The sequence below is a fragment of the Colletotrichum godetiae genome (assembly GCF_030913485.1).
Source record: "Colletotrichum godetiae strain CBS 193.32 chromosome Unknown BDP55scaffold_36, whole genome shotgun sequence".
Classification (NCBI taxonomy): domain Eukaryota; kingdom Fungi; phylum Ascomycota; class Sordariomycetes; order Glomerellales; family Glomerellaceae; genus Colletotrichum; species Colletotrichum godetiae.
Genome location: NW_026851284.1, coordinates 92,902 through 116,670, shown reverse-complemented (window position 1 = coordinate 116,670; position 23,769 = coordinate 92,902). Strand labels below are relative to the sequence as shown.

The window sequence follows — 23,769 nt, the reverse complement described above, 5'->3', positions numbered from 1 at the left end:
TAGTTTCTGTTATTGATTAATGAACAATTGAAACCCACTAGGGGTTTTCAGATTATTTCACGACATTTGTGTTCCCCAACTATGATGTGATTTGTAGAATGTGCTGGAGGCTGAATTCGAGGTAACGAAGGGCTGGATACATCTCTGCATGAGTGGGTGGCACTGTAGATGACAGCAAGTGGTGTTGGTATAGTTAGTTTAGGTAGGATCTGTCACCAGCGATCTCGACGAGCAAAAAGAAGGAAGGCAGAAAGGGGCCCTATGGAAACGTGATTGAAGGCATTTCCATGACAGCAATAATGTCCGAGGTTGCGGTATTATTCGGGGAACACGGGTGCCAACATTGTCAGGAACGACAACGATCGCAAAGCTGCCAAGATCTGACAGAATTATATAGTTCCAGCAAGGAAAGGTGATCAATGCATTTTTGTAAACTGCTGGTTCGTCCCGAGTTGTGAGGGAGGTGCGGGATGTCAAGGTTGGACCCTGTCTGCATCTCGTTCTTGCCCAATCTGGACATGCAGCATTTGGCAGGAAGCCTCCTTCCCAAAGTGGTGGTGAATACCCTCACTTGCCTTTCAAGAGTCACAATTGACAAGAATCAATTGCAGACGCATGTGGATCTCTGGCTCCCTCTTTTCATCCGTCCACCATTCTTTTTTTACTGATTGACCAAGTCATCTTTTTCTTGCATCACCCTTTGACACCTACCAACGTCCCTATCCTCTTCCTATCTCTTTATTCTTGCTAGACCTCTGTCGCGGCTACACCTATCACCACCTCGGACGCAAGCACCAAAAGACCGACCGCCAATATGCTCTACTCCTCAGTCGTTGCAGCTTTTCTGGCCGCTGCCCCTGGCCTGGCCCTCGCATCCGGATCTCTGGGCTTCGCTCTCGGTTCGAAGCAGCCTGACGGGCAGTGCAAATATCAGGCAGACTACGAAGCGGACTTCAGAGCCATCCGAGATGCTTCGGGAAGCAGCATCGTCCGCATATATGCTGCCGACCAGTGCAACACAGCTCAGTACATTCTTCCTGCGGCCAAGAAGGAGGAATTCCAGGTGATCCTGGGCATTTGGTAAGCCAACGTTGTCCGGCGATATACTTCACTTTACCCCAAATCGAGTGAAGTTTAAATGGGGAAGTGTACCCGCTGACTCGAACAGGCCCGATACCGAAGAGTCGTACGCCGCCGACAAGGCCGCTATCCTGAAGCACACCCCCGGTTACGAGGATCAAGTCTACGCCATCACTGTCGGATCCGAGTCCATGTACCGCGGCAACTTCACCGGCGCCGAACTGGCGGACAAAATCAAGGACATGAAGAAGGCGGCGCCGCTCTTCAAGATCGGCACCGCAGACAGCTGGAATAAGTACCAGGACGGCACGGCCGATGCCGTCATCAAGAACGCCGACATTCTCCTCACCAATGCCTTTTCCTACTGGCAGGGTCAAACGCGCGACAATGCCACTGCCTGCTTCTTCGACTCCATCATGCAGGCGTTTGGACGCATCCAGAGCGTTAACGGGTCGCTCAACAAGCCTGAGCTGTGGGTTGGCGAAACGGGTAAGTCGGATTTCTTTACTCATCACTCCGATCTTGGTGGTTGCTTTCTTGTTCATCTTCATCGCTTGTGTCATGCATTCTGAGCACTGATCGCCATACCAAATGATTGTACACGGTCATCGTCAACAGATTGCTGACATGTTCGACTGAAATTAGGTTGGCCCAGTGAAGGTGCGAAGTACCAGCAGGCGATCCCGGGACAGGACAACGCTCAGGCTTTCTACGACTCTGGTGTCTGCGGTATGGTCAACTGGGGTTTCAATGTGTTCTTCTTCGAGGCCTTTGATGAGCCATGGAAGCCGCATGCCATTGGCGAGGATGGCAGCGATGCACCCGAGACTCACTGGGGTGCAATGGAGGCCGACCGTGTCGCCAAGTACCCCCTCAGATGTTGAGTGACGGCGGCTACTGCTTCACTTGATTACATGGGATGTGGAGGATTCTTTAGTATCAGACTGTGAGAGAGGCATTTCAGATGGTATGGGCGGCGTTTGTTTCGTTGACGGGAGACTGACAGAAACCATGATACTCTAAGAAACGAAATTCATTTTTTACACTTTGCTTCCTCATCTGGTAGTCGATGAAATAAAATCCCAAAGAAGTGTGACAAGCGAATGAAAGGCCTCGATCGGGAGGGCATGTTTCTATTTTCTGCGCATCTGACGCGTGGGCAAATGGTTGTGTGGGTGTCGAGTCGTCTCGGGACCGAGGGGGACAAGAGAGAGCACGAGGCCCAGGTATCCAGGTAGACAACCAGGTACGCGCACATAGACGCAGATACGTAAGCCAAGCTCTCGGTGAAAAAAGGGCGAGTTACGGTACGTTTTCTCCGTGCCCGTCTGTGTGGGTGCTCGAGGGTGCGAGGTGGTGAGTGGTTGAGTTTGGACTTTTTGAGTTGAGAAGTTAAGGTTTTTGCGGCTCACGTATTGGCATGGTACCACAGTGCCGCAGTAGAGGCCAAGGTAGGGTAAGGTATTCCGTGGGCATTAAGGTGCGGAAGGTTACAACGGTTGCCGCTGGCTGGGTGGAGCATTCGGGGGAAGACTATTCGGTACCTAGAGACAAAGAGGGGGGGGGAGTGACGGATTGGGGGATCTGGAACACGGCCAAGTCGGGACGAAACCGAGGCACGGGCGGGGGATTGGGGATTTGGTCTCGGATTCTGAGAATCTGAGGTGGTTTCGCGTATCAGCTTTTGCGGCTTGGGGTTTTTGCATTTCAGGCACGCGGAAGTCTAAAACGTCTATGCCGTGATGGACGTGAGGGGACCTGACAGGGGTGGATGGACGTCGTTGCAAGTCGTGTTTTTCGTCGGGGTGAGAAGGAAGGGGGGATTTAGGGACCCGGGAGGTCGTTGCTGTTGTTGTAGAGTGGCGTAACGCCTCCGGTTTGCTGTTGTTTGATGGGCGCCATGGCTTGTCTGGCGTGAGTATCATCCATGTTCGCTTAGATTCATTGGTGTATTGTTGGTGGGGGTGAGCTTCTAGGTTAGTTGACAGTCCCAGGCAGTTTGGTTAGTCGCATCAACGAAGGGGGAACGGGGGATAATATCCAATATTTTTTGAAATTCTTTGTAGTGAGAAAAGGGTGATCTAGTATATGGTAAAAAATTGGAGGGGGAGTAAGAAGAGAAATTTGGTGAAGAAGATGCCAAGACTGCGCTGCTGCTGCTGTGCTGACGGCGCTTCCACCCGGCGGAGGTCCGTAGGGGAAGCACAACCACAATACGAGCAAAACAAACAGACGCAAAGTCTTGGATGCCAACATTAGTTTTGGGGGTGACCATAATCCTCCTCTGTAAGGTCCACTGACGACGTCCTCCTGTGTCTCTGCCACCGAGTCTCTCACTCGCTCATGTCGTCAGTCATCGTCGTTTTGATGAAAATGCCCAAATAGTTTCCGCCTGGAAAAAAAAACCGCTGATGCTGATGGATGCTTTGTTGTGAACCGGTCACATATGTAATAAGTCGTTAATGGTACAGACTACGGGCCCTATGGCGTCGTGGTCCTCTCCTTCGTGTGGATATTGGCCGTAGAGAAAAGAGAGGCGTGGTCGGGAGTGAGGCGGTTCATCGGAATCGTCGGAGCAAAGGATGCTCAAAAGCCCGCCCAGATTGGCGTGAATAGTGAGGCAGCAACTTGCGTTGGGGTTGATTTGCTTCCGACGAGCTCCGGCCTGTCTCTTTCCCGCCGTTTCCTCTCATCGCTCATGATGATACGTTCGACGCTTTGCATGGTAAAGCCAGGCTCACGTTCTCAAAGGACTAATATATCATGTTAGCTATGAATTCTGTCAAGATCCTTGAGACTGAAGACTTACGCGCAACCTTGAGGCGTCACAACGCCGAAGAAGCAGTCGCCCGAGACCTTTTGTGCCGCAGGCACAATCTGATTTTGACGGACGGGGGTGATGACCACGCCTGCGGAGGCGAGTGACGCGCACAGCGTCGTCAGGATCGCGAGTGAGACCTTCATCTTGTCGTCGGTTGCTGGTGTTCGAGGAGAGGGCGTATTAAACAAAAAAGAAGGCGGCTCAAGATAGCTGCCTTTGCGTTCGCGCGAATCGGACCGGGTTTGGTTGGCGTTTCCCAAATTCCACTCTCTTTCTGGTATCCCGCTTTCTTGTTTTTCTTATTCCCTTTTGATTTCCTGAATCCTCCTATTCTCCGAGTGATCGTGGAGTTGTTGTTGTTACGGACGTCGAGCTAGCGACGAGTCGTCTTGGTTGATGAAAGAGTGGCGCTGAGGAAGTGTGTGCCGGCAGGTCGGCAGAAAAAATATGTATAGCGAAGGCAAAGTTTTTGGATCAGACCAGCTGGACTAGCAAACACGAGTGCGGGCGGGCGCTCGGTAGGTAAAAAGAGAGAGGCGAGGTGCAGCTTCTGCTGTCCGGGATACGAGCAACACACGGAAGAGGTGTGATGTAGGTGATGGTGTGTAGAAAGGATTAGATTTTGGGAGGAAGAATGTGTGGGATGTCGGTGTGTTAAGAGAGAATGACCGAAAAGGTGTGTATGAGCGTGCAGATCTCTTGGCGTGCGTGTGCGGGTTCGTGCGTTGGGTGCGTCTTGCTTGAGGCCGTGGGTTCGTTGTATGGTATTGGCGGTTGTTTGGTGGTATAGGTATGGGAGGTGTACTTGGTTGGTGATCGTGAGACGAGGAGTTGAGATGGTAAGAGAAGGCGAGGAAGAAAAAAGAGGGACACGGGTTTTGTGATATCGGACGATGATGGGCTGTGACGAAACTCGTCTCGACAGGGGTGGTATTGCTAGGTAGGCGCGAGTACCTCAGTTCTTGACCTCGTACGCACAAAAGGCAGGGAGGGAGACTGGGACAGAGAGGGGCAAAAGATGGTGTCGGAGACGAGGCCCAGCTGCGTCTCTGGACCCGTACCCAAGCCTTCTTTGAGTGGGAACATCTTTTGACTATTGATGCTAAGCATTCGAGGGACAGGGCATGCTCGACCTCGAGAGCTTGAGTACAGGGGGGAAGGGTGCCCCCTTTGGGGATGGAGGACCGAGATGAGCGGGTGGAGTTTCAGGGTTGAAACCCATTGCGGCGGTGCGCGGTTGCGGTGAGAGTTGGCTTAATGAGTGTGGTCATGTGGTGAGTCGGTTTTGATTTGCTCCTTGAGGGGGGGGATGGTCGGTTCATTTCACAAGAGGTCTTGGGAGGTGGTCAAGATGGTTCGTGATGGAGTTTTTGACGCTTATGGTCGAATGTTGGTGAGTCGACATACATCTCACAGTGTTTTCATTCCCACCGTTGCTGTCTCTGTGCCGTGTGGCTGCGGACCAGCGCTCGGAGAATAATAACCTAATGCACAGCGCGGACTGCACAACCTCAACCGCCGAAGCCGCCGCCAGCAGACCGAGACTAGGACAACCAGGCCAGCGTCAGGAGGGGGAGGGCTCAGGACGGATCGTCAGAGGCTGGATTGCGTGAAAGGTCTCCAGAGAGCCCAGCCGCCAAAACCGAGCAGGGCCAAGGAATTAAGGTTGTGCGATTAAAGCAAGGGGGGAATAATCGATTCTATTGGACAGTTGAGGCGATGATATGTCGACTGTGAAAGTTCAGATACGATGGTCGTGAAAAAACGCAGAGCCGTTAGCGGTGGGCTCCAGACTTTCTGGAATGGCAGCGGGGATCGGTTGGGTGGGAGAAGGAACGGCAATTCGGTGCCTGAACCCCTGACTCTTCTTTCGCAGATAATTGGGTGTGATTGGCCGGGATGGATGGACTTGGAGGGGACATGCGACACGCCCGGATTCTAAGCCGCGCCACAGAGTCACCAGGGGCCACTCAGATGGGCGGGTTCGCCGTTCTGTGGTGGGGAAAGACGCTTGGTGGGGCTGCATGTCACGGATGGGACCGAGGGATGCAAGGGGAAAGAGCGATGGGGTACTTCATTGGTCAGAGATGGGAGGAAGGGGAAGGAGCGAGCGTAGGAGGTCACGTTATCAATCAGTCCTGGAGGAAGGAGGCACCACGAGAGGGCAAGCACGACAAGGAGGCTTGCGCCACGGGCAGGAGGTAATTGTTAGTGTGCCTGACTGGCGGGTTCCTCCTGGCTTAACTGCTTACCTGCCGTGCCTGCTTACTTAATGAAAGATAGCAACCCTCCAACGACAACCCGAGACAGCAACGACAAGGTAAAACCTGGCTGTCGCAACTCCAACGCACATGGCGCACTTGACGGCCGTGACGGCGTACCTGGCTGGACCAGGGGCTTCGCTGTCACTTTGGTGGTTTGGGTTTCCAGGATTCCAGGCCCAGCTTCCAGCATCTCAGTCTCGATGGGAAAGCCACAGGAACTAGGAACTGAAAAACTTCCCCCCTTAACATGGATTCGGGGATTTTGGTTTGGGAGATCCCATTTGCATTGACACTCATCAGCCCCCCCTCCTGGGCATCATCAGTCCACAATCCCACTCCGTCGTGCCCGTCAGCGATTCATCGACATGATCCCTGATGGTGATCTGGCGACTTTTCTCTCAAAGTCCTGCCTTGGGGGCCAGTGTCGTTCGCGGATCACTGGCCATCTCTGGGCGCGGCGCCAACTTCAGACCATTTTCCCGTCCCTTTCAGTTTACTGGATGCCCAGCCCAGCCGACTCGACTTTCCAGACTTGACGGGGGGCTCGGCGCTGGGCGCGGCGTCCTTGGGAAGTTGGACGCGTGGCGGACATGTCTGGACGAGGAGGATCTACCTGATCCAAGGGGGCTTGGGTGAATCGCAACCATGGATACAGGCACAAGATACCGTCGTGCCGGCATTTGATGCATCGTGACGAACCCTCGAAACGTGGCTGACGGGCCTCTCACAAGTGGACTTGCACCACTAGCTTCTTCTTGCTGTCAGGTAAGCGGCAGGCCGCAGTGCCCTTGGAATGCAGTCCTGACTGCAGTGGCCCACGATAAACGCAGATAATGCACCATCCCGCTAATGTAAGTCGCGCTCGTCCTCATCGGCCTCCAACGGGATCCAATTGCCGGGCAACATCTACCGGGACATACCCTGTCTTCAAAGCACAATGCTGAAAGGGGGAGAGAAACTCTCCCGTCGTCGACGAGTTCAGCTGAAGCGGCAATGCAAGTCACAAACCGTCGTGCTTGCCCTCGACCCCTCACCATCTCTCCCCTTTCTTGCAGGACTTTCCACACACGAGCCAGATACTGGACGATTCTCTACTCTCCCTCCGTGAATGGATGGATGACAATGTCTGGCTGACTCTCTTGTGCTCCGTCACCCGTGTCCCCTCCTGCGATGCGGCTCTGCCGCTCCGTTCCGTGGGTCCGCCTGTTCTGCGCTGATCTTTTGATACGCGCCGGGAGAAAACTGATGTATCTTCCGCGCATTTTTCTTCATGCCGTATACAAACGTCTGCTCACCTGAGGGGGCCTTGAATACCACCAGATCGTCCGTGAGTTCGCGGAAACAACGAAAATCTCCCTTCCGGACGTCTTCCGGATGAAGGGATTTCATCAAGACGATACAGGCACGTACACAGTCATGACAGCCTACCACATCGGATGTCAAGATGTGTTCCCAAAAGCCTTGCGAAAGGCCCATCCCCTCTGCTGACCTGTCGATTTCTGTGCCGTCTTGCCCGAGACCCTCTGTCTCGGTACGGTCGTGATGGAGTAGGGTCCCGACTCCTTGTTACACAATGTCTCGCTAGGGCGGGTGAACGGCGGGTGGGACAAGATGGCGGGTCTAACGGGTGAATTTTCACCACGAGGATGCAACCTTGACGATATAACCGTTGTCGATGATGTTTGGTGGCTTATGCGAGGAATGTGATCGAGTCATTGGCCACGTACGCGCCCTGCGGCCGTGAGTATGAGAATTCGTCATACTTCATTCCTCGGCCGTGCTCTCTGCTGAGTTGGAACGACGTCACCAGCCTTGGTCTGCGTTACTCTTGAAGACGCACAACGCCAGCAACTCCAGGTGATGGGTAAGTTTACTGTCACATGACTGCCAGGTTTCAGGGAAAACAGATCGTCAGACCAAGATTGTAAAGAAACCGGTCATTTTGACTGTGCTGTCTGGCTTTCTCGATTGTATTGGAACGAAAGGCATATGATTAGGGGTCACGGTCGACGGTTGTGATTGACTATGTGTTATGGTCGTATGCTAATGTTCGTATGAAGGAATTGCGAGAATCTTCAACCTTACTCTAGCCTCGATGTCCCTCCTCTGTCCTTATGAGACTGGCATTAACTAAAGTTCCTTTCTTCCAAGTTGCAGTACCGTAGAAAATTACGAAATTCGAGTTCACGTTAGCCCATACATCTGACGTATTCGATTCTTCTTAACATTAAAAACTCGCTAATCCCCACTATCTTAAAGAATTAGATTATCATTCGAGGTATTGATTAAATAAAAGTATTTAGCATGGGCGCCAGCAGAAGTTCGACTTTCATGCATAAGTGGATCTTTAAGATATCACACGGTCCTCATGCATGGTCTACTAGGTACGCGTAGTCGCTGTCCAACCGTTCCGATGGTTAGGCTTACGAGTTGAATGACTCCCCAGGTAGGCTAAGTCGAGCATTGCTACTTTATTGCCCATTGGTTCACTCTTCTGTAGTTTCAATACCCTGATTTTCATCCTCAGTCTCACTGCTCACTGTGTCTGGATCTGGAGAGTCTTCCGTGAAAAGCTCCAATTCTTCGATGAAACAACGTGTCGTTGAATCTTCCGGACCAAGATCATCGAGGCTGCGTTGATAACCATCCTCTAGGATAATCTTGCACTCCTCCCATTTATGTAGCTCGAACTTGACGAGCCCCAGATTGTACATGCAATTGAGTACGCGTTTCCCAGTGTGGCCAAACAGGCCTTGATACAACGAAAGTGCTTGGGCCAGATTCGCTTCCGCATCTTCAAGCAACCCATGCTTGTATTGTATAAAGCCTAACCAATCAAGTGCCTTGGCTTCCTCCATCTTTTCGTTTTCAAGCTTTCCAAATTGCTTAATAAGATTAATAGCGTGGCGCTGGGTATCGATAGCTTCTTGAAGGCGATCTTGTTGGCTTAAGACAATGGCCAACGTACCTAAGATTTCGATGTTGATCTTGGATGACTCTGCATTTTCCAATCTGGCGGCTAGAGCCTGACGACAAACTGTCTCTGCCTCCTGCACTTTGCCTTCTGAGGCCAGCATCAGTGCCAACCTCTGGAAAAGAACTGCATCGAAGGCTGGGCCGGATGCAGACGCCTCTTTCGTCAAATTCAACGCCTGCAAACATGTATCTGTTGCTTCTTACGTGTCTTTTCTAATTTCGCAAACGCCGTACTTAATTGAGCCATTAGGCATGCCTTTTGTGTCAGAGACTTAGCATCGTTTTCTTCGAGCCCTTTGATTACGTTCACCAGGAGATCTTTGGCTTCTCTGTAGTCCCCTAAGTCTAGACATACCGTAGCCAGAAGATAGGCTGTGTCAAACAGGGTAAAGCTATCCTGCGGTTGAATAGCAACTAGTTCAACAAGCAATTTCTTCGCTTCTTGTCGGCGGTTCAGGTTTTTGAGAAGACCTGCCTTGAGACGTATTATTTTAAACGAGGCCTCTTCCTTTTGGTGTCCTTGTGTTTCCAAGCATGCCTCAGCCATGTTGAGTGCGAGCGTATATCGGCCCATTTCCCCGTACAATCTCGCCATACTATGTCTGATCGAGAACGTCGAAGAGTTGTTCGCAGCGGTATTCTCAGTGTCAGCTGCTAGTACAGCTTGGCAATGAGGAATCGTCTTGTGAGACATGGCTTTGCTTTTGGAAAAAGCTGAGAAGAACTCAGCCATCGTTGCTAGTGCTTTTCCCGCGAAGTTGTGCGCGAAGCCTTTTCGAGTGAGCCATGCGACGGTTGCTAACTGGACGAGGCGGTGCATTTCCAAGGTCTCGTTATAACTTTCCTTGATAAACGAAAATGCCTTCAGGATTCCAAGAGCCCTTTCAAGAACAAGTGAACTCGCTTCGTCTGGTTCATAAATTCGTAGCTTTTGATAGGTGTCTTCGAAGGATTCGCTGACGTGGTCTTCTTTGGAGATGCTGAGGTCTGAGATGGAATTGTTCTGGAGCTCATTTGAATCACGAATGCTTTTGGTGATACCGTAGTCCTCTTTGTGATTTCTGACTTCAACACCTTGCGGTTGAGACTTGTTATAATTACCCAGATGATTATGTTCCTCCTCATTTTGGTGCTTCTCCAAGTACATGAAGATAGTCATGAACTGTCTCTGAATTACCAGGCGATCAGAAAAAGCCATCAATGACAATATCTCGGCCGCAAGCGAGTTTCTTTTCTTGATATGTTCAAAAGACACCGTCCATGTAGCCATCACAGCACGTGGAACGTCTGTGTCCCGGGTAAAGGCCCCGAAATTCTCACTCAGCAGCTGCACTTCAACATTGTTATCGCCTCTGTTCAGAATGCCAAGATATTGATGAATACTCATGCAATTCTTTTGCATAAACGCCGCAGCCTGAGCGATAGCCAGTGGCAAGTTTTCAAGGCGATTTGAAAGGGCGAAAGCTGCCTCCGTTGACAACAAGGAATCTCCAGATATCTTACGAAACATTTGCACCGCCTCTTCATGGTTCATTGGCCCAACCTTGAGTGAAGGTTGGCCTGGCACGAGTCTTGAACCGGCTTGCTTATTTCGTGTTGTCACGAGGATCGAGCCATTGCCGTAGTCAGGAATGAAGCGGGCCAAGTTCCCATTCTCGCTGTCCAATCTAAGGTCACACAGCCTAGTATCGTTGGCTCGAGGAGAATCGTTGAAAAACAGCTCGCTGTCGTCACAATTATCGAGGACCAGAAACCAAGGGACTGTCGACTGTCTCTGAAACCAGGATTTTACGACCGCCAGCACGTCTACGTTGGGATCACTACACCCAGGGATACGACACTCATTCGCAATCTCGGACAAGGCTTGCCGGAACCGTTTCGAATTACTGGCGTGTACCCAGAAAACAGAAATTTCAGGATGAGCCTTTCGAAGCCAGTAGGTATAAGCAATCGCGATTTGTGTCTTTCTATGCAGAATTAGTCAATAAGGCCCCATCAGTGGCTTCTTCTAACGTACCCGATACCTCCAAGGCCAAAAAGACAAACCCGAAACCTAGCATCTTCGATGTCGTCCCCGGGACCATGGCAAAACTCGCTTTTGAGACGTTCAAAGACGTCGAACCGTTCAACAAAACTCTTGTTTTTTGCATATGGCACAAGTACTAGTCATGTTCATCAGTATGACCTGACATTATACTTGCTTCCAGCTAATTTACGTACACTTGGATGTGGTCTTCTCTCCCGAAGCCGTCGGGCTCTTCTCCCCTTGCTTCTCAATAACTAAAGGTGCCATGCTTTGTTGTTTTAATACTTCTTGATTCAGGTTCGAAGTTCATCGCAAATGTCGATGAATCCAGAATCGTGAGAACTGCCAAACTTCACCATGGTGTGGTGGGCTCCATGTATTCCAATGGCATCTCTACCCGGAAAGATGGCTGAGTGTTGAGGAACAACCTGAAAACAATGAAAAGCTTAGTCGAGGCATTAATACAATTGGCCGGTTCAACTCACCAATCCAATTCCCGGGAGATGCAGTTCCTCGTAGAAGCAGGTGATCTGGATGGTGCAGACTCCCGCCGCAGTCTGCGACTGCATAATGTTGTGGAAATTGTCCCTGATCTCAGCGAGCACTTCCGACTCTGGCCTCAGAACGCCGATAATTCCAGTGTTTGCTTGCTTCAGCACTCCGACGGACTTTGCAAGTCGTTCCGCCCATACAGCAAAGGCTGAGCCGTGGTGCGGTGTACCGAGGAAGAGTATACCTCGGGTAGAATCGAAGACTTCTCTGAGGTGTTCTCTTGTATGGGCGCGGGCAAGAGCCTGTAGGAGGATGTTATTAATATTCAGTACCTTACATCGGCTTTTACCTAGATATCGGTAAGCATACCGGAATTGCAAGCTCGATTTGGTCAACTTCCCTTCCCCCCACACTGACGAAGGCTTTCCTTCGTGCGATAGGATCCAAACGTTCCACCTCCTTGATGAGACCCCCAGTTACACCCTTCGTTATGTGGCGTACGTCGGGACGAAGCTGAGACTTTCTGTGACCTCTAGCCTCAAGGAAGCAATGCCTACCAACAGCTAGAGTTAATTTCGAGAACAGACTCGGTGGTATCGGTCGGAATGGCCTCTCCTAAGATTCTACCCGGCTCTTGAGTCAGAGAGATGGAAAGGCTGAAGGCAGGTCAAGTCAGAAAACACTGAGAAAAGGGGAGACTAGTAGGCTGCCGGTCTTAATGGTGGTAGAAAGTAAGACATAAAGTACTGAGCCACGTCCTGTACATTCGCTCCTCCATCATATCATCCGTTCACTCTTTCATCACATCAGTTGTCTTACAAGAGAAGCCAAATGTCCTCCTCTTCTTTGAAGTTCCTTGTTTATGGCTGTGCGGCCGCCATGGCCGTGGCAAGCTCGCTGCCTTCGTCAAACTCTAGCGCCACGAGGGCAGCTGTCAAGGAATTCCCTGAGTGCACCTCGCTGCACCAAAGAAATTCTTAGTTGGTAAGATCTGATTCGGGTTTCTCAGCTTGCCTCTCTAATCAAAATCTTATTCCAGGACTGCCATGACGACCACCGAGAAGAAGGCCTACATCGATGGTGAGCTCTGCTTGATGAACAAGGCCCCCAAGCCGGGCGTCGCTGGCTCGCAGAATCTTTGGGATGACATGATGTACGCCCATATCTACCAGGCCAACGTCATTCACAACGACGGCCCATTTCTGCCCTGGCACAGACTCTACAGTACTTCGAATTTCTCTATCATGGTTGAGGACCAGAACTAACGAGCAACGTCACAGTGCGTGTCCATGAAGTCTACCTCCAGACCGAGTGCGGCTACGAAGGAGGCCAGCCCTACTGGAACGAGCTGGAAGACGCCGAGGCTGGTTTCCTGAACCAGTCTACCGTCTTCGATGCCGAGACCGAATTCGGAAGTTTCAAGAACGGAGACAACGGCTGCGTTGCTGATGGACCGTTTGTGAATTTGACGATGCACTTGAACCAGACCAGCAGCGATGCGAACTTCTGCTTGACCCGCGATCTCGACCAAGATAGCTTCTACCAGGCCAACAGCACCTACGTTAACGAATGTATGGCCATTGATACCTACGTTGACTCGTGGAACTGCTGGGGTACGGCGCCCCATCTTGCCGGCCACATGGGCGTCGGCGGCACCGTAAGTAGAATCTCATCTTCCATCATTTTGATGTGACTTGGCTGACTCTTGCAACAACCAGATGTTGGATGTCGTTTCTAGCCCCGGTGACCCCCTGTTCTTCCTCCACCACACCAACCTCGACCGATTGTGGTGGGAGTGGCAGTCCGTCAACCTCACCACCCGCCTCAACGAGATTGGAGGGCCCGTGGTCGCTTCGGACGCCTTCCTCACGATGTCCAACCTCGAGTACCCTGGTGCCAACCTCTTGGACTACAATGGCGAGAACGGCGGCAACGTAACTACCATGGTCCACAACCTTTGGACTGCTGGAATGCTGCCTAACGTCACTATTGCTGATCTGATGGATATCCGCGGTCCCATCAGCTGCGCAAATTACGTTTAAGTAGACTACAACATGCTCAAGAGCTTGAACAGACGGGCCGCGGCTAAGCCTTCATGCGGTGGGATACTAGTAGATCCTGTGGGGACCGCAACACCACCCTAGCTTTGGATCTGTTGATATTTTAGCCATTCATGGTACACAGCTGTTCATGCGCTCAAAAAATAAGGGACTAGCAATACTTCACTAGCCTTACTTTCTTTTATAGATATTTAAGGCTGTTTAACGGCAATAGACTGTACTTACTCTCAACATTCTACATTCTACATGACTGCGTCTGCGATGTAGCTACGTTTTCGAAACACTCAGAAGAACAATACGTCTTCTTTAATATCAGTGTTTGTTTTGACTCCTGATGCATCTGGCAACATGGCGGAAGATCGAGTGGCTTGAACCGTGCTTGACAAACCATCGAACTTGATAGCCTGACACAGGCAGTGGCCTTCTTTATTTACAAGATGGCGAAAGTTCTCCATCCAACACGAGCTACCTTAGCCCCCATCAAAGAAAAAAGAGAAAGAACATAGATAAGACCAGTGAACAAAATCAGCCCCCAATATTCTCCATTTTGCGCCGAAATGATTTCCCCAGCTACAGGCACATCAAACAAGCAGGCAAATGAGGCCGCCGTGTACGCCGTTGCGTAGTACCGCCCATAACTCTCGGTCTTACAGAGTTTTCCAATACAAACCGGGCTGATGCTAATGTTGTTGCCGCTGGCAAAGCCAAACAGTACCACGAAGACGACGATGCCCGCCATGGAGGAACCTGCCGGTAACCATACGGCCAAGCAAGCGATGATGCTCAGCACGAGTGCCAAAATATTGGAGTTGAAAGGCCCAGCAAAGTCACCGAACCACCCTGCCAAGATACGTCCGGCCACACTGCCAGCATTCAAAATCGTAGGAATTTGATAGGCAAAGTCGATATCGAAGCCCTTGTGGATGGCATAGCTCGAGATATAAGTAAGAGGAATAAAGATCGACCACTCCATAAGGAAGATGCCGAGCGTAGTCAACGCAAAAGCCGGATCTCGGAGGATGCGAACGTTGGGATGGACCGAGGCGTTGGGATCGGGGGGTAGTCGTCTGTCAATGAGGAGTATCGCAGCCCCGCAGAAGAAGAGCACGATGAAGCCGACGGTCCGGATTGCCCACGCCCACCCCGCTCGTTCGAACAAGGCGCGGAGCATCATGGGGTACATGATGCCTCCAAAACATCCTCCCGTAGAAGCTATACCTGTGGCGAGTCCTCTACGGTGGTAGAACCAGTGTCCAACGGCTGCGAAAGATGGTGTGAATAGGAGGGAGGCACCGATGCCGTTGAGGACCCCGAAGGCGAGCATGAAATGCCAGAACTCTGATCGACGATCATTGTCAGCTGACTGCGTCTCTTCAAGTTTCATAGGACAGTACATTTTGCGTACTCACGGGTAGAAATGCTCAACAACATCTGAGCCGTCACGACACAGACGGTGCCGGACAAGATCAACCACTTCGGGCCATACTTGTCAAAGACGGGGCCAATGTAGATTCCACAGAAGAAGCAGAGGAACATATACATGGAAAATATCCAACCGATGGTGCCTTCGCTGTATCCTTGTAGCTGGTGGGAGCTGATGTAGGCGTGTATAGTTGCGACGCTGTTTGAGACGCCCAAGGCCGAAAAGGATGCGAACCATGAGCCCAGCACGACGGACCAAGCTCGCAGACCGCCCTCAGGGTATTCGTCCTCTGGATTCGGTTCCATATCGTCGATGCTTGGGCTATGCTGTTCAACTTTCGAGTCTTGGGCTCCGGCGGTGTTGGCGTCCTTCGGTGCCATGCCTTGGACTACCTCAGACGAGGCCTCGTTTTGCGCCGGTGGTTCGGAGTTTAGAGCCATCGTTCACAGCGTATCTCGATGTCTGAATAATGTCACTTGTATCTTGAACAGAAATCATCTCCTCAAGACCAGCGGAAATGAAGAGGATTAAATAACGCTCGCAGTAAAGTGACAGTGTGACTCAAGCGATGACAACAATCTCTTCTACTCCCTTAAAGGTAGGTGCAATCGAGGCCTACGTCTCCAAAGGCTAAGGCAATGAAAGTTGTTCAGAACTTTAGACTCCATGGGGGAAAAAAAAAAGCATGGGTAACCCTCCATATTTCTACATATGCACTCCACGTAAAGCGCGCCCTGCAACTGACATCCTGGGTGGAAGGGAGCTAGACCTCTAAGGGAAGGATGAAATCTGAAAAATTCAAGAACTTCTCCAACCCAACCACATCTTTGTTTCTTTGTCATAATAATTGAGTGTTAGCCAGTAACCTGTCGCCTCTTCCTTTGAGATTCACCGAACGTGGTAAGTTACGCCTAAGTGGAACCGGCGTCGGCATCGGCTCCGGCTCAACGACCGGTGTCGCAATCGGGGGAACGCAGGGGACCCCACAAGTGGGGCGGTCCGAAAGGCATTTTAAACGTCACATCTCCCACTTCCAAGTCACTCCGAGGCTCGGAACCGACGCTAGATCTTACCCTTAGAAGACAAGCCGTCAACCCACTCGATTTTCCCGCCAGGATCGCTCCAGGGAAGGAAACTCGAGACGATGCTCCTCCAGATCCTGGGGTCTCTCCAACACCTCCGGGCCTCGACCATTGTCTACGCCCTCATCGCCCTCCTCCTCCCCGTCACCGTCACCTTGGCCTTCATCCTCCACAATGGCGACGCTGCGTCCACGCGTAGGAAGCTCCGGAACCTGGAATCCATAGGCGTCCCGGGCAACAAAAGCCATATGGCAGATCAATTCGATCCCAAATATGCCTTGCCAGAAGACACACCATCGGACACGAAGGGGTCCATCCGCATCAAGTCTATCTACATCCACCCAATCAAATCCTGCGGCTTCATCGAAGTAGACAGAGCCCTCCTCACAAAGACAGGCTTTGCCTACGACAGATGCTTCGCCCTCGCTACCGAGACGCCCGACCCGGAAACGGGTTCCGTCTCCTGGAAACTCATCAGCCAGCGCACGAAGCCAAACATGTGCCACATCCAGACCGAAATTTACCTCCCTCGGAAGAACAGCGACAAGCGAGACCATTTAGTCCAAGCCGGCGGCTGTGTCCTCGTAACATTCTCTGACCCAGATCCCCCAACATGGACCCAACGCATCGAGACCTTCCTCTCCGACCCCTTCAACCCCTCCGCAAGGCCCCAAGTCTCCTTCATCGTGCCCCTGAATCCCACCTCAACACTCGTAGATGAGTACAACATCGGCCTCAAAACCTTTGGCATCCACGCCCGTGACGCATCCGGCCTAGACATGTCGCGCATCCCCTCCGTCGCCACAACCCTCCTCCCCAAACTGAAAAAGTTTCTATCCATCCCGCCGAACCGCGGCCTGACACTCACCCGCTGTACGCCCGATACACTGACCCGGACGACGCTCAACCTCGCTCCTGTGAGCTACATAGGCTCGCCCGCCGTCCACGGATACACAGACCAGCAGCCCGTCAACCTCAACAGTCTTTCGTCCGTTCACGCCGTCTCCGCGCTGCTGCCGCCTGAGAACAGACCCCTCGACGCCCTCCGCTTCCGCGCAAACCTATGGGTAACCGGAGCTCCAGCATACGTGGAAGAGACATGGAAACGATACCGCATCATCCCAAAGGGAGATCTCTCAAATACCAGAAGTCCGCGGGCCGACGTCTCACCAAAACTCTCCGTCGTCTGTAGAACCTCACGCTGTACAATGCCAAACGTCAACCTCGCAACGGCAACCTTTGACACGGAGAACCCATCGTCCGCAGAAAAGAAGAACGGAAAACCGCAGCCTAGCACGACGCTTATTGAACACCGCACCCCTGAGACGGGGAATCCTAAGGCGTTGGGATACCTCGGAATGCACTGCGTGCCAGAGGACTACGACCTGGATGAGGCCAGGAGGCAGGGAAAGGGGTTATATGTCTATGTCGGCGATGAGATTGAAGTTCTTGAAACGGGAGAGCACTTGTATGGGTCTACTGCGAATGATTACTGAGGTTGGGCACATAGGTGTCCCAACGACAATTGGATGCGCCGCCTTTCTCGCCTTACGCTGAATGATGACGAATGTAATGTCTAAAATAGCTTATAATAAGAAAACACGTACGATTCCCGACTCAAGCGACCTAGCATCTTGGAAGAAGTTGGAAAGTATGGCCTCGGAATGGACTGGACATATGATGAAATATAGCCTTCGTTTATATATAGTTGCTGACTTCCAAGTTCTACTCCACGCCACTTCGCGTCTATCTATCTATCGATCTCTCTATAACCTCTAACGGTCATCACAGTCCACTTGAAGCCCATCAACCCACCCCAAACTCTCTCCAAACCTCCCATTCCATCAAACCACAAGCTCAACCATCACCTCACTTCCTAGCTCCAACCTCCGCAAGCACCCTCCTCGCCCCCAACTCCCTCCATTTCCCAACCGTCTCGCCCTTCGAAGCCCAAACAACACCCAACATCCCAACGGCATTCACATCCGCCCCGTCAACGCCTGCCTTGACCCTCGGAACCACAACAATCCACCGTCTCCCAAGGATAACATTATGCGGCACCGCCACGGCCCTTCCATCCCCGTCCTCTTCCACCACCTTCTCCCGACCGGGGATAAGGTCTGTAGCCTGGCGGAGCATGAATTTGTATTTTGCTGTGAGGTCGTTTGTTGAGGGTGGTGATGGGCCGGTGAAGTGGTGGATGAAGTATCGGAACGGCGGCTCCTGCTGCTGCTGCTTCCCACTGTCATCCGCCTTCGTCTCGGGCCCGGAGTCGACGATGTCAGGCCACATGGGAATCGCATCTGGCGCAGGGATAACCTGCATATGCTTATGCAACCGACTACACCCGCCCTCCTTACCACAGTTGAAGATGACAAGATACTCTTGTCCCGTCTCCCCACCAACACCCTTCACCTCTCCTCCCCAACCCCCATTCAACCCTCCCAAAACCTCAACCGCAGCCCCGAGATCTCGCTCATCCAACCCTTCAAACTGCCTCCTCCTCCCGTCGGCAGTCAAGAGGAGCAGATGAGGCCTATACGCACAGAACTTGTTGAAGGCGAGCACATGCGTGGCTTCTCCATCCCTTCCGCCGCTGCTGGCGGGGATGGTCGTGAGCTCGAAGCCTGCGATGCTGATGTCGCCTCCGGGGAGGTTTCCTTCTTCGTCTAGGGTGATTTTGTTGTTGGTGTGCTTGGTGTCGTCAGCATGTGTGTTGGCGTGCGAGGATGTGACGCTGTTTGCGGTGGTGTTTGAGGATGAGGTTGTCTGAGAAGGCCCCTTTTCATCATCCGCGTCATCTAGCTCCGCGTTGTCTTCCACCGCGGCAGGTTTACTCTTCAGCGCGGCTGTCAAACGGAACTCGAACTAGTTGGGATGTCAGTTCTGTTTCGTAATTCCTAATTCTCTTGGCTGTGAAGTCTTTTCCTCTTCCCCGTCCTAATCGCTATTACCGCCGATCTGATCCACCCTCATCAAGTCCCAAGAAAGAGGCGAAGAAACACTCAAACTACGCCCCAACTACAAAGGTGAAAATTCAGTAAAGAAGGAGAGAACAATACCTTGAAGCCACCATCCTCATGATAAATCTTCTCCATATCCTCAGCGTACATCACAATCCCATCCCGCACCTTTTCGTCAAAGGCAGCGAGGACCGAGGCCTCGGATATCGAAGACGCCATTGCGCGCTTCTCTATACTCTGGTGAGTTTCCACTATTGGAGATGATGTTAAAGATCCTACTGAAACGACGTGCGAAATTCCGAGAGAGATACGAACGTGTACAAAGCGAATGATGCGGTTGTAAGTGAAGTGAGTCGAAAGCTGGATGTGAAGGTATACACAAGTGCAGTCGGAGTGAAAGCCGGTTATTGGTCGGCTCCATATGACGACATCAAATAAGCACCCCTTACATCAATAATTGCACAACGCGATTACGTCCCTCTCACTATCTGAGCCCCTAGGCCTCACGAGGACGGTATTGCATTATGTTTGTGATATGTTCAACTTGATGCTATTAAGTTTTTTGAGTATCAATCGCGTGGCGTTTCTTCCGCCCGCTTTTAGGTTTTCTCCAAGAGAGGTATTATACTACAATTTTCCACCATGCTTTGCCCCCCTGACGCCATCATCGACTCGTCAAAATGCCCTCCTAGACACTGCCCATGTGCCTCGTCTCATGTGGCAGCCATATGTGATATTGAACACACTCTTACACCACCCCCTTCCCAGATTGTTATGTGGACACCGGTATCTACGCGGGAGGAACAGGGGCAGCGGGCCCGGTGCCAGTCGCGGCGCCTCCTCTTTGAGCGGGAGGAGGGAGGAAGAGGGGCAGGTAGCTGACGGCGAGAGCCATGACTGTTGTGTAATGTCAGTGACCAAGCTTCATGGAATTGCGACGAAGGGGTAAGCACATACCTGACATGCCCACGGAGAAGTACCCGGGCGTCGCGGAGCTCTTCTTGGTCTCCTCGCTCTCTCCAAGCCAGGTCTGAATGCTGAAGACAACGGAAGCCCTGTTTTGTGTTGCCCCGTTAGCTACGTCTGACCTTCAACCCTATGTTCGTGTAAACCCGTATTGCAACTGCTCACTGCAGCAGAGCCAGAACCGCTTCGATCTCCCTAAAGGTGAACGGGAAATGCATCGTACCATCCGATAAATTTGTTGCGCGTGAGCATCGCAGCCATTGGCAGGGTAGAGGACAGCGTCGAGGAGAGCTCGGTGGAGTCGCCCTTGGCCTTGGGTTCCTGATAGGGGACGACTGCGCGGAAGCAGAGGTTAGCAAAGGGGTGCAACTCGCGATAGGACAAGGAGCCCAACATACTCAGGTCCGGCCGGCGCATATCCCGCTTGGATGCCATTATATCTGTCGAACGGATGTGCTGTACAAAGGGGGAGACGTGGAACGACGGAGTTATGGCGGAGGTTATTCGGGTCGATTGGGTAACCACGTCCTGGATGCGCGAATGAAGCTCTCCCCGAGTGACGGGCCGCAATTGCAGCTCCAACAGATATGTAGTGCCTAAGCCTTCAGGCAGACATACACGCGACCCCAAGGACCAAAGAGCTGGGGAAGGAAAGGAAAGGAAAGGCCGGCCGATTGCCCCGCCCCGCTTGCACACACTCAGCCGACGACACGTTTTCTCTTGCATCCACGCCCCCCCTCCTTTTCATTCTCCCGGACGGGGTGGGTGTGTGTGTGTCCGCGCGCGAGCCGTCAAGCGGCCCCTCCGAACGCCGCCCCACGAACCGATCTGACAGTGGGAAGCAAAGTTGCTGAGATTCCGAGGGACGCGGAATCCGATAACGACAGGCTCACTCGCGTGCCCGGGGTTTCCAGAACCTGATACTAAACCTGGGGATCGATCGCCGTCTGCCCAGTGCAAAGCCAAAGGGGACGCTCCGGCCGACGGGCTCAACCCTGCCATGGTGTTTGTTCCGCTACCGAATTCGACTTCACGAGTATTATTACGTCCGGCAATTAGAGAAAGGCAAGGTTACAGACTGCAGTACGGATAACCTCCGCTGGACATTGTCAACGTGTGCCAACACCCCGTAGGCGAGATACGACAGGATCCCGAAATGTCTGACTCTGGGACGTGGACACTTTGGGGGACCGAAGTTTGCGGGGCCTCGGAAGATGCGGCCTACGGAGGGTCCAAAAGGAAGATAAAAAAGGAGAAGGGCAGGGCAGCTGCATATTACTCCGGCGTCTTCTCCGTGGCAATCATTCGCAGCATGGCTTTGCCGGAGCATTTTGTTTTGCGCGCCTGCACGGCACCCTTACGAAATCCCTCCGTTATCTGGCGCGGAAAGTATCGCCGTATGCGGGCCTCTGCAGCAAAAAGCATGAGATAACAGCTAGGCCGCGGCCGTCTTACCCTGCAGGCACAGCTATTCCCCCACACGGGGCCTGCAGGAGAGGAAGGAGGGCCCTGGACTCTCTTTCGGAGCTCGCTTGGAACTTTCGAAAGAAGGTTTCGACGTCTCTAGGGCCTGGGGCTGGGCATTGTTGGGGAATGGTCTTGGAGTCTGGAGATGCCGTGTGCTGAACTGTTACCTACTATTGAATATCGACCATCGTGGCCCGTGCTTGTCCAAATAGCCGTCGAGACGTATGCTTTGGTCGCAGCGACACGAAGCCTAAGATTATAGATGTCGTTTGGCGAATAAGGGCCGGACAGCTCCAGTTGGGCTCTACGAAACGGGGTTGCCGCTAGAGAGGAGTCTTGGAGAGTGGTGGAACACAGAACAAAAGCCAACGAAAGGCCTCCAGCTGGCATCGTTGATGGGTCTGTTTGACATGCGAAAGTCCACTCAGCGCCAGAAGAGCCCGAACCAAGTCAGGCACGGCGCCCGACCAGGTATGATTGCGCACGCCTCTTGAGAAAATGCCTCGAGTATTGGTGACCGGGTCACACGAGAGCAGATTGTGTCAGCCGAAGGGGATGGCCGATAGCATCGTGTGTTTTCCTTATGTTGGGGCAGGTGTTCGGTGGCTTCTCAGTGGCCACCCCCGCCAGGTACCACTTGATTTGCAGCGGCGGATCGCATGCAGTATGATGGCAGATTGCGTGACACCTGGCGGCGATTCAGCCATCAAAGACATGGGCAGCGTGCGCAACGCAAACCAAGCAGCCGCGGTGCCACGGCGGCCCGGTGCCTGGTCTGGTGTAGTAAGACCGGCGGGCGTGGTTTGGCACGTTTTGGTTCGCCGGCCGAAGACAAACTTTCCCAGGGCCTGGAGAAGGAGTTTACCCCAAGGAGAGTTGGGACAGTCGACCGGGATGCCGTTCGATATAAGCCGAAGGGTACTATAGCCCCTCCCTCAGTGGTTGAACCAGTGATTGAGAAGGCTCCGGGGTTATGAGGACCAGAGACTGAGAGAGATGTCCCAGGAGACCGGAGAGTCTGGACGAAACGCGGGAAGAGGTAGGCCGGTTCTTTGTGTCAACGGGGGTGGTGGGTGCTGTGAATCTGTGGCCGCCTTTGCGGATAGCAGTACCGCTCGCTCAGATCGTCTATTATTTTCAGAGTTGGGCCTGTTCTTCTTGTCCCTCACCACCTGTTCGGGAGTCGGGAGAGCGGGCTGATGGGACGGTGAGAGGGGGGTGGGGAAAGGGATGAGACAAAACACACGGGGTTGTAGACAAATCAGATGCAAGAGACAGAGGGCAAGACAAGACCTGCTCGAAGCGAATGTGTCGATATGGGCGATGATGCGTCGTCCTGTCGATTTTGGGTTGGATGGTGGCGTTGGAGCGAAGCACCCAAAAGTGGCAGCTAAGATGCAAGTGGCAGTTAGTTACGGAGACGAATACCATCCTGCCACTCTGCGAAAGCTCGAACTGCCCAAGTGTAGATACTAGGCAGGGACTGACAAGCTGCCCATGAAAGGGACGTTTGGTTCTATTGGACGGGGTAAGAGAGCAGTAAAGGCCAGGCCGGGCGATAGGAGCAGCTGTTGTTGTCTTGTGTTCTTGGGCCGAGTGCGGCTAAGAAGTTGCCAACAGCCTATTCCGGCTTCCTCTCTCCGCCCTTCCGTCTGGCGATGCGTGATGCGTGATGAGCTCTGACATTCCAGCGGTACGGAACACCGAAGGAAGCAAGATATGGACCTGGGCGAAGGGGACACCCAGGTGTTTGGGTTCCCTAGTCGGTCGGGGTTTCCTGCGTGCTGCCCACTCCAGGTACATCCAGACATCACTTTAGGTAAGGTAGTCAAGGTGGTGTATCCGTACAGGTAGGAAGAAGAGTGAGTGTCTTTACTAAGCGGTGGCCCGGCCCTTGTCAGCATCGACTGCGAACTGACACTTGTCTAATTTAGCATGCTTCGGGTTATTTTGATGACTGCCAAAGTTTATACGCGAGGATACAAGTCTGATACGGAGCTTGGAAACGTCAAAAGGGGGCTTACGATGATGATGATATTGATAATGACGAGAGGTATCTGTAATCCATCATTGTCTTACATCTCAGTACGCTGCTGACCATGCCTTTTGGAAGTGAACAAGCCCAGCAAGACCCGAAAGGAAACGAGAC

General features: G+C 52.4%; 10 protein-coding genes across 10 annotated transcripts; 3 read left to right on the top strand and 7 right to left on the bottom strand.

Moving 5' to 3' along the window:
• Positions 1-423: 423 nt before the first annotated feature.
• Positions 424-2,109, top strand: BDP55DRAFT_672191 (family 17 glycosyl hydrolase). Its single transcript, XM_060575516.1, has 3 exons — positions 424-1,080; positions 1,169-1,569; positions 1,726-2,109. The coding sequence occupies exons 1-3, from the start codon at positions 815-817 to the stop codon at positions 1,962-1,964; spliced, it is 906 nt and encodes a 301-aa protein (XP_060426658.1). The 5' UTR covers positions 424-814; the 3' UTR covers positions 1,965-2,109.
• Positions 2,110-3,102, bottom strand: BDP55DRAFT_672190 (uncharacterized protein). Its single transcript, XM_060575515.1, has one exon. The coding sequence runs from the start codon at positions 3,003-3,005 to the stop codon at positions 2,625-2,627; it is 381 nt and encodes a 126-aa protein (XP_060426657.1). The 5' UTR covers positions 3,006-3,102; the 3' UTR covers positions 2,110-2,624.
• Positions 3,103-3,817: 715 nt separating this feature from the next.
• Positions 3,818-4,044, bottom strand: BDP55DRAFT_731161 (uncharacterized protein; the record flags this gene model as incomplete). The annotated part of the gene is made up of 2 exons (XM_060579778.1): positions 3,818-3,833; positions 3,890-4,044. The coding sequence occupies 2 exons, from the start codon at positions 4,042-4,044 to the stop codon at positions 3,818-3,820; spliced, it is 171 nt and encodes a 56-aa protein (XP_060426656.1).
• Positions 4,045-10,294: 6,250 nt separating this feature from the next.
• On the bottom strand, positions 10,295-11,301 carry BDP55DRAFT_532268 (P-loop containing nucleoside triphosphate hydrolase protein; the record flags this gene model as incomplete). Its single annotated transcript, XM_060567854.1, has 2 exons — positions 10,295-11,108; positions 11,159-11,301. Coding segments are annotated over 2 exons (957 nt in total), but the record flags the coding sequence as incomplete, so codon positions are not given.
• Positions 11,302-12,538: 1,237 nt separating this feature from the next.
• On the top strand, positions 12,539-13,701 carry BDP55DRAFT_731159 (uncharacterized protein; the record flags this gene model as incomplete). Its single annotated transcript, XM_060579777.1, has 4 exons — positions 12,539-12,609; positions 12,699-12,883; positions 12,940-13,316; positions 13,378-13,701. 4 exons carry the CDS (start codon positions 12,539-12,541, stop codon positions 13,699-13,701), a joined length of 957 nt encoding a protein of 318 aa, XP_060426654.1.
• Positions 13,702-14,149: 448 nt separating this feature from the next.
• On the bottom strand, positions 14,150-15,522 carry BDP55DRAFT_557792 (riboflavin transporter MCH5; the record flags this gene model as incomplete). The annotated part of the gene is made up of 2 exons (XM_060569732.1): positions 14,150-15,057; positions 15,129-15,522. The coding sequence occupies 2 exons, from the start codon at positions 15,520-15,522 to the stop codon at positions 14,150-14,152; spliced, it is 1,302 nt and encodes a 433-aa protein (XP_060426653.1).
• A 657-nt stretch (positions 15,523-16,179) lies between these two features.
• Positions 16,180-17,938, top strand: BDP55DRAFT_672181 (putative molybdopterin cofactor sulfurase). Its single transcript, XM_060575514.1, has one exon. It carries the CDS (start codon positions 16,287-16,289, stop codon positions 17,718-17,720), a length of 1,434 nt encoding a protein of 477 aa, XP_060426652.1. The 5' UTR covers positions 16,180-16,286; the 3' UTR covers positions 17,721-17,938.
• On the bottom strand, positions 17,917-19,561 carry BDP55DRAFT_615384 (uncharacterized protein). Its single transcript, XM_060571255.1, has 2 exons — positions 19,287-19,561; positions 17,917-19,092 (listed from the first exon to the last, which is right to left on the bottom strand). Exons 1-2 carry the CDS (start codon positions 19,404-19,406, stop codon positions 18,094-18,096), a joined length of 1,119 nt encoding a protein of 372 aa, XP_060426651.1. The 5' UTR covers positions 19,407-19,561; the 3' UTR covers positions 17,917-18,093.
• A 158-nt stretch (positions 19,562-19,719) lies between these two features.
• On the bottom strand, positions 19,720-20,574 carry BDP55DRAFT_672176 (uncharacterized protein). Its single transcript, XM_060575513.1, has 3 exons — positions 20,377-20,574; positions 20,145-20,242; positions 19,720-20,084 (listed from the first exon to the last, which is right to left on the bottom strand). The coding sequence occupies exons 1-3, from the start codon at positions 20,568-20,570 to the stop codon at positions 19,978-19,980; spliced, it is 399 nt and encodes a 132-aa protein (XP_060426650.1). The 5' UTR covers positions 20,571-20,574; the 3' UTR covers positions 19,720-19,977.
• A 2,078-nt stretch (positions 20,575-22,652) lies between these two features.
• On the bottom strand, positions 22,653-23,613 carry BDP55DRAFT_242365 (uncharacterized protein). The gene is made up of 2 exons (XM_060566223.1): positions 23,109-23,613; positions 22,653-23,010 (listed from the first exon to the last, which is right to left on the bottom strand). Exons 1-2 carry the CDS (start codon positions 23,522-23,524, stop codon positions 22,758-22,760), a joined length of 669 nt encoding a protein of 222 aa, XP_060426649.1. The 5' UTR covers positions 23,525-23,613; the 3' UTR covers positions 22,653-22,757.
• Between the last annotated feature and the right edge of the window lie 156 nt (positions 23,614-23,769).